Genomic DNA, 12821 nt, shown 5'->3' on the forward strand with positions numbered 1-12821 from the left:
TTTCACTTAAGATTCCAGCTGGATACCTCCGCTTTATTCATAATTGGCTCATACACCGTCAAGTGTCAGTGCGTGTTGGTCACCGCTATACAGACCCGAGGATAGTATCTCAAGGATTGCCACAGGGTTCTCCTCTTTGCCCGCTTCTATTTAATCTATTCACCATCTCGCTTCATAGACAGCTTCGAGCGTTGGTCAGAGTAAATCAGTTCGCTGATGATTTCTTGTTATATGTTCGCACCTCCACAGTGATCCATGGTGCCAATCAACTTCGTCAAGCCATAGACGGCCTACAACACTGGTGCAGAGATCATGGCCTTAGTGTAAACTGGCGTAAGACCCAGTACATCATCTTCACCCGGAAAAGGCGCACAATCGCTCCGCCACTAATACTTCAAGATGCCCAACTCTCGCCTGTTCCTAATCTCCATTACCTCGGAGTGACATTGGATTCTCGACTCCTTTGGAAAGCACATCTCGACACAATTCACACCAAAGTGCAACCCGTACTTAACCTTATCAGTGGACTCAGTGCCAAGAGATGGGGATTGGATATTAGATCACAGTTATGTATATTTCGTCAGTGTTTGGAATCAAGACTTCTATATGGCTGCCCAGCCCTTTCTCCACTACCTCGGCGTCTCAGTGAACTGTGTATTCGATTACAAGTGCAAGGACTCCGTTCAATACTTCGGCAACCTCGAAACTCACCCAACAGGGCACTCCTGGAAGAAGCAGGTATCATTCCATACAATATCCAAGCTTTTCATGTAGCTAAACTTTTCATCTTGAACCGTATGGCAATTACAACGTCACCCATCATCCCCAAAACTCAACTCCTATATGCTACTAACCGAAGCAAAACCCTACCTTATCATCGCCAGCTGCCTTGGACCTATTTTGCGTATGTTCGTGTAAAACATTGGCTGAATTTTATCTACCGCACGCCTAAACTCCCATCCTATCAATCCTCATACACCACGCACATCACTCCTACTCAAGTGGAATTTCCATCTCTCTCGCCCCACTGGCTGAATAATGCTCCCCGCTCTCTAACACCGCATTTATGGGAAGACTATATTAATCAACACCATTCAGACGCTTTACTAATTTATACGGATGCTTCTAAACAGATCAAGGCTGGACAATCGAAGGTGGGCATTGGCGTATTCATACCGCATTACAATTGGCGCTTTCATCAGGCATTGCCTGGCCACACATCAATCAACATGGCCGAAGCGTTCGCTATTCGAGCCGCATTGCAACGTGTGTTATGTCTCCAACCGCCTGTTAGCTGTATTTGTAGTGACAGTCAGAGCGTTCTTCGTCGTCTTCTTCCCACAGCCCAACCAGCACATTCCAACTGGATTCTGGTCAATATTCTCCAACAGGTATGTCAAATACAAAGCAAAGGACTACAGGTAACTTTCATACATGTTCCAGCTCATAAAATGATACCAGGTAATGAAGAGGTCGACCAATTAAGTAAACAAGGAGCGTTACTAGAGCCTGTGACGGTGAAGTTACCGGCTACATCATTTATCCCAACACTTGGAGAACAACAGCAGACCGAATGGCGGAACTATCAACATCAGGCTCGAAGTGGACCAGGTAAATACTACTGGCGAATAGAACCTAACCCAACCACGCGTTCCTTTATCTATCACCCTAAATGGACTCATGCTCATCATGTGTTGTTCACCCGACTTCGACTCAACACCGTACAGACTCCAGTGCAAAAATATCGTCAGGGACTACGTGATAATCCACTCTGCTACTGCCAGGAAGATCTAGGTACCTTGAATCATCTAATCTATGCCTGTACATACACCCAGCACTACCGACCAGTGTTTCTTTCTTCCTTGCACTCTTTACTTGGTTATGGTCCCATGCCGGTGTGCACCATTCTATCCATCAACAATTCCACAGTGATTTATCATCTCCTACAGCTTCTTCTGCTTAATAACCTTGATCTGTAATCACTGAGAGCAGCCCCCATTATCTTTACCTACGCTAAATGACTTCCTAAACTAAGCCAACCTTCTACGTCATTTACCCTTGTACTTACCTTTCTTACTACACCCCATGTTCAAGGCGTCGCTGCTGGAACATAGAAGGGGGAGCGTCTCCTCCCCCAGACGTGGAAGTGGAAGTGGAATGTGAGGTAAACAAATGACTTATTGTTTATACAAAAGTATGTAAAAGTATGTTGCGAATTGTCTTTTGAATATAATTAGAATTATCAGGTTGTCAAAGTTCTTACTATATGCTGTTAGTTTTCAATTTGTGGTGCAAACATTTTTTGTAAGGGCCATCACGCAGTTTTACTGTATGAATCTATAGTAAAAATAGTAGTAATAGGGAGTAGGCGTGCAGTTTTACTATACAAATCCGTAGTAGGAACGGGTTAGAAGTGCCGCAGGGGTTGTTTATCTTCTGTTCTCGGCAAATTAAAGACTTGCCCAAATTTTTGTATACATTTTACAATCTGGATCCGTATGGTAAAGCTGCACCGGAGATCCTTCATGGCTAAGCGATTAGCATACACACCTTTGTCGTGGGAGACCCAGGTACGATTCCCGGCGGGAGCTATTGTGGTTCGAATTCCACGTTAATCTGTAGGTCCCGTCTCATATAGCCTCGCTGTCGCAATGCACGTTAAACTTAAAAGTCAACGACTTAGTTCATTAGGAAGTGTACTTTTAGTACCTTATACACTACTATGTACTGGATTACTTTTGGCGCACCACTTGAAAAGTTGTTGAAAAAGTAAAACGCATTATTCGAGAAAATTTTTGGACATTTCTTATATTTTCAGGTTAGTTTAAAGCTTTATATTTCTTTTAGCAAAACATGCACTAAATGAGGGCTCCATTAGTACTTGCAGGTTGACATCAGGAGGGCTCAGTATAAAGACAGTGTAAACGTATGGCATGAAAATTACAGTGCATAAAACATGAACAATACCTGCTAACGCTCGCTTGGCAATACTCTGTGAATTAAATATTAAACTTTGTTACAGTACCAACCTAGCTACTAACCTATATGAGGGGACCTATGTTCTAGAACCTTTCCCAAGTTGTGCTAGGTGGTCACTAAAAAGCACGAATGCTATCTAACCGAATCAGGGCAGGAGGACAGCAGCGGGCCCGAGCGATAGCGATAGGGTTGCGTCCATAGGAAGCAGGCGCGTCAACGACTGGGTTATATATATAAACAAGGATAGTGGAATACAACAGTTATACATACAATATTTTCACTAACACTCAAAATTCATTTCAGTGTGCTATGCATTGACAGTAATCACCTATATTCACATTCTCATTCTTTCACGAAAAATTTTTCACATCGTATTTTGCCTATAAGTTTTCTATTTGGTAGAACCGTCTGCTCGAGTGACCCCATTTATAATTCTTGCAATATTTCCTTCTCACTGCCGCCTAAAAGATTTCCGATGGATGACATAAAAATACGTGGCTTGGCATAGATGAGGTTCAAGGGGGCAATCAGAAATAATTGTTGAAAAATTATGATTCTTTTAGGGGTTTAGTATGCCATCATTGCCAGTGTTCTTCCCTTTTCCCACATTGGGAAAAAAATTCGTCAAATTCAACGTCATTTGATATTTTAAGATAACATCGCTTAAATCTTCCATTGTCTTCAATTCGTCTTTACCGACTTTGTCGCGAAAGTTCCACTCTCAACATCGCTAACGTCTATTTCGTTTCGCAGTGGTTTTTCTACAATGCTACTGACGCGTCTGGATTCTGGTCCAATGCGAGTCTGTATGTGATGATACACTGCAAGGATGACACTACACTGCAACAGTATTTCACATAAATTGGTGTGCCACTGTCTGCTTTCATACTTTATATTTCATTCAGTCACCTGTGAAAACTTGTTCCTTATAAACATATCTTTTCATGCAAAGTATTGAATTTTACCTGTAAATCTTCCAAAATGTGTGTACCAAAACTACAATAGCACCATTTATTAGTTGTAGATGAAGGCCTTTGTGCTGCAGAGTAGGTACAGTATTTTCAGGCAGAAAAACGTCAATTTTTTGTCATTTATGAGGAAACTGATTCATCAATTTAATAAGTGTTTTTGAGAATTCCTCAATGGCATTCAGTTTAAGAGAACTTTACCGGGACTTTGTGCTATGGAGTAAATTCAGTATTTTCAGCAATAATTTGAAATTTCGTGAAATTTCTGTCAATTATGACGAAATTCATGGTCATTATCTTAGTAAGTATGGTTAATATTTAGATGAAGAGGGCCAAACCTAACCTAATCTAAGAAAAGAAATAATTGAGATTGTAACATTTTTTGATCAAGAAAAGATCTGGCTCCCTCATCTAAACATTCGCCGAAATTGTTTCTTGAGAATCTCTCGGTTTACATTGACTTTAAGAGGACTTTATCATTTTCCGTGTAAATACTGTGTCTCGCTATGCCATGAAAGCTAGTGTGAAAACAAACCAGCCTGTGATAGGTGACCAACAAAAATCACGAATGCTATCCAACCGAGTCAGCGCAGGAGCGCAGCAAGAGGCTCGAGCGGAAGCGAGGGGGTGCATTCGTAGGGAGTAGGCGTGTAAATGAAGATGTCGCTAAAAGCACTAGGTAAGGTGCCTTCTCTATCGACAACTTTTTGTCCTCGTAGAAAAAAAGTAACTTACACTGCAGGTTTTTGCTAACGACATTTCACACTATCAACACGATGTTTGAAGGCTTAACTGTAAGAGGTACCCCTCCAGTTTCAAACCTAAAAGCACTTAAAACATTAAAAATTGTTAGGTTATGTTATCTTTCACTTTCCTACAATAATTACTCCAATCAAACACTGTTGCAGAAAACAACTTCAAATCATATTCTGTGAACACCTGTTTATCTTCCTTTAGAAGGCACCACAACGCTACGAAGTACAGTACTTTCTCATAGGTTACATTGACTTGACATTTCGAAAAATATTCCCTTGATTGCCTCCTTTTCCCACATATGTTTTATATCCCGTACTCGTGCATTAGAAGGAAACGATGAGTTCCTCTATGCTTGTTATTTTCACCTCCTTCCGATACTTTCTACGTTGTGTTCTCAAATTCAGTAATCCTTGCCCCTCACAGAAAATCATTAAATCCTCTTCATTATTCTTTTTTAACTCAGTAAATCTCAACTCAGAAATATCAGGTCCAATGCACCGATTCGGCATGCTATACGACTACCATGTACCTCGAGCATCGAAACCTTCCGCGTCTTGCAAATACTACTAACTTCTACTTATAATTTCTCGTATTAAACGTAATTTTACTCCGAACATTACACACCTAAAGATCACATTACAACTCCACCATTTCTAACCTCCTTTCTCCTGTAAATTTTAAATTTTTTTTAGTAAAAACGGAGGAGCAACACTAAAGTTAACCTCATTTGAAAGTGCAACTGTTCCTCCATTTCTTTATTTCAATGCCCTGCTACATTTAACACCCTTTTTGCTCAGTTTCAATAATCCGCACCGCTCCACATAACGTAATAACTATTTTTCTTCAGTAGGTTGTTATAAAACTCACAATCGAAATGTGATATATATATGAAAGGCTGTGTGCCTTCATATAAACTACCGTTTTTGAATGCTAGGAATTAATTTCCTGATTACACCATAATGTCTGACGGCAGTCAGCATACCTCCACTCAAGATAGTACCACCAACACCCAGCTTCTAACACTTGAAAATATCGCATTAAACTTGTAACTTTTATTAACATGAATTTCATGAGAGAAATAACCAATTCACCATTTCTTTCCTGTAAATTTTACATAGGCTTTATATATATATATATATATATATATATATATATATATATTACATTTCTGGACCTACTCTCCAGCATTTAACCGTAGGTGAAGAATATAGGTGCTATTTTTTGAAACTTTTTGTAACTTTTTTTTTTTAAGTCATGTTAGCGGTGTTCTGAACATGAACACTTAATTGTCCAAGCACAGCAGCTAGGTTGTGGTACAAGCCACGTTGTCTAAGTGAAAGAGCACCGAAGAGTGAAAGAGTGTATGGCTGTTCTGGGAGCAGACTGGGTAGCTTAATGGTTAACACATCGGCATGGTACGCCAAAGATACCGGGTTCGAGTCACGTCAGTGATATACTTTTTCACTTTTTGTGTATTGTTGAATTCACATAATTACAAAGGATTTGGTGTATAAAAGTAAGTTTAAACGGTTGTTTCCTCATTTCGTTAATATAACAATAAATTTTATTTTACGTATCTATTGGTCACGAAAGTCATGAAATCAGAAAACGGTCATAAAAGTCAAGAAATTTAACTTTTGGATCACGATTTTTTTTTCTGTACAAATATAAGTACAGATTGGAACATTTTGTTCTATAAAACGTCAGAATTCACCACCAAAAATGTTTATGGTCGCCTATAGACGCTACCGAATCGCAAGCAGAGGACGCTTCTATCGAATGCATGAAAATTCGGCCAAATTCTTACCCAAATTCGCTCTTGAGAGTGTTAATGAAATTTTATGGTTTGGTAAAGAAAAGGTCCCGAAAAAGTCACGAAATTTCATTTTGGACATACTAACTAAAATATGCTGTGTGATTCTTGATAAATGATATATTTTAGTAGCTCAACGGCTACGTCGTTAGTTGCAATAGTCTATTTCTCTAATGCGATTGTCAAAGGTAGTCATGTAGTTAGTGACATATGTCATTTGTAAAATATTTCAAGGCATATTTTAGTAGTAAAATGAAATTTCATTATTCTCTGTAATTATATGTTATTATCGCATGACCTTGTCTTCATTCTTCCAAATAAGCAAGTCACCCAGTCGAAACCTACAAAACGTAATTACTTATTGAGCGTGTGGAACACATTTGCAATAATACTAATATAATGATTCGCTTGTAATGTTCCTTCCGTTCATGTTTCTTAGCCTATATTTCAGTTGCTTTTGAGAACAATTTTCGTCAGGGCAGAAGGGTTAATTTTTTTTTTTTTTTTTTGTATGCAGTTCTTAAATACCTGTTACAACGTACAACAGTGGACGGTACATTGTAAAAAATAGTTTTTTGTTACTATTATAGCTTTCTTATATAAGGTATCCATAACTAGTTTATTTATCTTATTAGTTAAGAGCTCTTAACCTATTAATATATGAATATAGGAAACTTTTTTTTTTTTGTCTGTAGGAGTCACTGGATACCATCTTCTTGTACTCCTTTATTCAGTTTCGTTGTAAATTCTGCTTTATTTCCAATAACTTAAAATGCGACCTTCTTTCAAGCTTTTCAATTCCAAATGGGTAGGAGTGAAAACTTGGGTCATTAATAGAAAGGCAAGCTCTGTTAGTCCTATACACACACATGTGAGTTAGAAGCGTTGGATTGATTATCTTATTCGTTTTTTAGTTTTTATCCTATTGTTACTTCGTTTATTGGGTTCTATTAAATACTGTTAAAATACCATACCCAGTTTCTTTTTTTTTTTTTTTTGGGGGGGGGGGGTAATTAGAAAGATATATATATTTGTATACATACCCTTACCCGACCTCATTACTAGACCTGCTTAAGGCTGTTATTCTCAGAAACTTTTAAAGTCATCCGGCGAGTATTTTATATTGATATTTCAATGATCATTTCTTTTTCAATGGATCATCTATCCTGAGAATACAACTGTAGCGAAGTGGTCGATAACTTTTTAAATATTTCTTACACATTCCGCTTTTACTCTGCATTTAAGCATTAGCTTTTGCGTGTGCAAGAACTTATTCCACTATTTTTCACTCAGTTTTATTTCGTTATGATGTTTTGTTATGATGTTATTGTAGGTAAGATGGATGATAGCGAAGAATCTTGGGTCAGGGAATGCGTTGTAGAACGACTAAGATGTATCCATGCGTCGGGTGCCCTTAGTGACTGTGAGTTTCTGGTACAAAAGAAAGACGTCAAAACAGTAAGTAATAGTTATTGACTGATAGAACGTATGGAATACATGCTTCAATATATCTATAGTATTCACCTATTTGTATTCCTGTATACTAACCTATTTATATAAGAGAATATAAAGGTGAGTACTATAGTTGAAAATAATCGTTAAATATCTTTATAAGGAGTGTATTGAGAATAAGGATACATTCTTTATAGAGATGGATCTTTATATGCAAAATTTGGAGGGCAAAGTTAATGAAAAATGGAGAGAAAAAATTGAAAAAGAATAAATAAAACCGACTGAAAAATAAATATACCAATGGCGGCTATAAGCCTAATAAAGGAAATCATATTTGTATGATTTAAGATTTATTTATACTTTAGTGTGTATATTTTTGTCGTGTCATGGTAGTTTTAAATTCAATTGCGTACTAGTTTCATGTATAATTAGCAGAGAATTAATTTCGCAGTAATGTCTCCTGTGTTTCTCCTCTTACATGTCTCTTGTCTTTTTATTTTTATCACAACGAAGTAATATATGTTTGATGTATCTTAACGAGAGTAAAAGCATATAGTGTTGTTTCCCTAAATAGCATTCTATTAGCTATACCGGGTGCACCATTTATAATGTCCCACCTTTATAACAGAGGAACTAAGAGAGTGAGAGAAGCGAAACTTTGTACAAAGCAACTACAGGAAGGGGGACATCTATCCATGTATTGGGTAACATCACTAGGTGAACAGTGTTGCCAACCCAATATAAAGTTATGATTTTTTAAATGGAATGACCTAAATTTAATATCATAATTCGAATCAGCAATGAAAACAAAGACGAAACAGATGACACTCGCAGATCAGTGTTGCATACTTTTTGAGAAATATTGTAAAACATATGTCAAATTTAAACGCCTTTAACACACACAAGGAATGAAGTAGTAACTATTTGTGCACATTAAATGAAATACTGGGAAGAACTCTTTAAAATGACTTCAAGTTTAGAAGGATCAGTTAAACAGTGTTGCCACAACAGAAGAGAGAAAAATTGAGTTTGGAAATAGTGCAATAACTTGGAAAAGGTCCCTAGTACAGTATAGGTTTAAATGCATAGAGGAAATCAGTATGTCATAAGGAGCATTGTCACGTTTATTTGAGATCGATAAGTCAAGTACTTACCAAGATATTCGGTACTCTGTAAAAGCTGAGAATTTTGTGCTGTACAAGATGGTAACGCTGTTTCAAAATTCCCTTTTTTTCCCCTCAGCGTTGGAGAAATCGTGAAGAAATGATTAAAATGAAATAAAACATTAATCAATGGACACACAATGAAATGAAACCCATTGAGTCCTTGAAGAGACTAATTAAACGTAATGTGAATATAAATTGTTCTTGAGTTAATAATACCAATTCAAATTTTAACAGGATGGTAGAAATACGTTTACGAGACCTACCTAATAGCTATTTCGTGCAGTGAATATACTTATTCTCGTGCAACTTTAGGGGAGTAATATCGAAACAATTCAATATTATCTGTAAATATTACCGACTTGTTATTATTTCTTTTTTAAACACGAATGAATGAAATAAGTAAGAGTGTTGATCCAATTGAAGCAATACAAAGGATGATTTGCGAGCACAATTTCTTTGGCTGTATTGTAGCTGTTGGGCGTAGCCAAGTGGTGTAATCAAGATAATTATTCACTTTCTTCGTTTGCACGTCTAAGAGGATCATTCGGAAGCATTGTTCAAGAAATTGTTCATACAAGAAATGCAAGAAGTCATTATAACTGCTATGCCGATGATCACTAACAAAATGTTAAATATTGCTTTGCGTTGACGTAACCCATATCGGAATAGTTCCCCAAGTCTTTGGCATTATCCATCAGGTCACGAAACAAATTTCTTTGTGTGGTATACTTTGTACGGATGAACTCTCACTTAGGAACTTAAAATTTTAAAGTTATTGGCCCTAACTGAGTATTTTTTTTTATTTATTATTATTTTCTACCATATTATAAATCGCTACAAAGGTTAGCTGTATGAGTTGTAGCCTATATGCACCAATGAAATAGGCTTTTTTTTTTCTGGAAATACCTAATTATATGACCATAAAATTCGTGTATTTTTTAAATTTCTACTTTGCCGCCAACTTTTCCAACTGCACGTTATCTTTTGTATTTGTCAGCTCATTTATCGAATGTTTAGTTACAAATCATCGAATAAGTTTGAAACGCGCTACTGCCTTTCATGTGAAGCTCGACATAATGTTTTAAGTACATTTTTAGGAAGATTTCTCGTGCAGCTTTACTTTTGCCGTGCGACTCGAAATAATTGTTCAAAAATTACAATTCTTTGCAAATTCCTTCTTATTGTTTACTAAATGATTTGCGCTGGCCGACATGGAAACATGTCAAATGGAATAGTTAAATTTCAAGGGGACCATCATAATCAATTGTTGAAAAATTAAAATTATTCTAGGATTTGCGTGTAAATACGGCGTCCGGATGTATGCATAAAAACTACAACGCAAAAAACAAGAAACAACCTCCTAATAGGCCACTAAAAAGCACGAATGCTATCTAACCGAGTCACGCAGGGCGAAACTGAAGGGCATCTCTAGAGAGGGGGTGAGTCCGAAGGGAGTAGGTGCGTCAGCGAAGGTTGCTATATGCAAAAATAAGGATAGTGAAATGAGTGGATTTTGGTAATGATATGAGTTTCAATAATACTTGTCACGGTTTCATACTCGTAGCGTTCCACTTGTAAACATAAAATAGAACTTATGTACACTGTGCACAAATACAGCACTGGTGGAAAATAGTTTCTAATACAATCATCATTTATATGCACTCACTTATTTTATCCCTTGTAAAATACTCGTAAGAATTTTACACTATACTCCGCGCCACCCGAATTGGCGTGTGGCATCAACCAATAAACTCACAGTGCACTGTTACTAAACCTTCAGGGAGGAATCAAATCATTCATAATTAATTTTGTTCGTATTTGTGGACAATTATGAGTGAATAGGTTCCTCCCTGAAGGTATAGTAACAGCGCACTGCGATCTTGTTGGCTGATGCCACACGACAATTCGAGGGACGCGAACTATAGTAATCTACACTTGTAAACATAAAATACAGGTGTATTAGTTTGTATTTAACTCTATAGCCTGCAGAAAATTGTTCTTTATGTCTTTTCATGCAAAATACCGACTTTTACTTGTAAATCTTTCAAAATTTGTTGCGCCAAAAGTAAAAAAGCACCATATTTACTATAAATTCAAAGGTAAATAAATTGACCAAAATGCAAGTACTAGCAAGTAGTAAGACTGACGTAATGTACTATACACTGGCTCACGCACAACAATGCGTGATATGTTTGTAATATAGTGCTGATGGGATTCACTAAAATTTTACTAGGTGTTTTTTTCTTTCTTTTTGTCCTTGAACATAAAATATGAGTTAGGATACGTAGGTTGACTTTGGTTAGCTTTGTTTAGTATACATTTAGTAAACTCCTTCTACGATACTGCAGCAAACGTAAAAATTTGTGAATTTTGCATTAACATCACAAAAATCATTGGTTCAAGTTTTCTCTTACATACACAATTACTGAATGTCTTAAAATGTTTTATACGGCATCATTCTGCAGTGAATTGTGTTAACGAAATTTAAAATATGGCTTTTTTTCGATTTATCGGTATGCAATAATAATAATTATTGTATCGTTTCTGCGTTCGTTTGCGATTCGCAAATTTTGCGAACATTATTACGAAATTAGACTCATATACTGTTATTTAGCGTGGCACATAGACTGTTATTTGTTATGGTACCAATAGCTTCTAATGTTTGCAATTAGTATTTAGATGTACCGCTACGTACAACATTATGTCCTAGCAACTGTTTGGAAAATTTTTTGCAATATATTGTACGACAGTCACTTCGAAAGTTCTGCATACTGAAAGATGTTATGCAAGCTAATCATTTATTGTACAAAATATCTTTACAGGCGTTCAATACAATCTTCATACTTGTTTATGACAACTTCCCAACATTTGGCAAATTCTGTATTCTGGATAGGGCACCTTCATTGTTGAGGTGTCTGAATACTCGGGTCACCTCACTGAAAGCTTCATCAATCGAATCAAAACGTTTTCCACAGAGTGGTTCTTTTAATTTGGGAAACAATTCAAAGTCTGGTGGGCTCAAATCAGGACTATATTGGGAAGGAAAGTATTTCCCATCCATACTTGTTAAGTGTCACTCTCACTTGCAGAGCAGTGTGCGGCCTTGCATTATCGTTCAGAATACACCAGCTGCAAGAATGTCGGGATTTCTTTCAATACTTTTCGGACGCAAAACATTTTGCAGAAACAGCTTGTAATATACGCCTGGTATAGACGTCCCATATGTCACTCTATTGTAGCCATCTCTCCATTCGTATCATACGCGGAGATCATCGTGAGTAAAACGTTTGATTGTTGCTAGCAGAATTTCTTCGGGCGTGAAGAGTCTGAACTGTTTTAATGTGACGACTGAAACTTCAGTTCTGGTTCAAACTCTAGTATCCAGGTTTCATCAATTGCAACAGTCGTTTGAAAAGCTGATCTCCTTCTGTCTGATAACGTTGAAGCAATTTTTCTGCGATTCTTTTGCAACATGCTTTCTGCTCTTTACTCAGATCATGCGGAACCCATCTCGTCTTAATTTTCAGCTTTTCAGTAATAATTCTGTAAAGTGAAGTGACAGATATTTTTGTCTCATATGCAATTTTCTTACATATTTTCGTCGACCCTCTCTCAAAATGTCATTCACAATAATCTCAGGAGTGTAGTCTGTTGCAGTTGATGGTCTTTTACGTCTTGAGGTGTCCG

General features: G+C 37.0%; 1 protein-coding gene across 1 annotated transcript in view; it reads left to right on the forward strand.

The window, feature by feature from the left end:
• The first annotated feature begins 756 nt into the window (after nucleotides 1-756).
• LOC145674600 (uncharacterized) overlaps nucleotides 757-12821 on the forward strand; it is a 33024-nt gene continuing 20959 nt past the window's right edge. The window contains exons 1-2 of the mRNA XM_081744822.1: nucleotides 757-1611; nucleotides 7850-7974. Coding sequence (XP_081600948.1) covers nucleotides 798-1611; nucleotides 7850-7974 — 939 coding nt within the window. The 5' untranslated portion in view covers nucleotides 757-797. The remainder of the gene's footprint in view (nucleotides 1612-7849; nucleotides 7975-12821) is intronic.

Source organism: Thermobia domestica, chromosome 2 (assembly GCF_964235325.1).
Source record: "Thermobia domestica chromosome 2, izTheDome1.hap1.1, whole genome shotgun sequence".
Classification (NCBI taxonomy): domain Eukaryota; kingdom Metazoa; phylum Arthropoda; class Insecta; order Zygentoma; family Lepismatidae; genus Thermobia; species Thermobia domestica.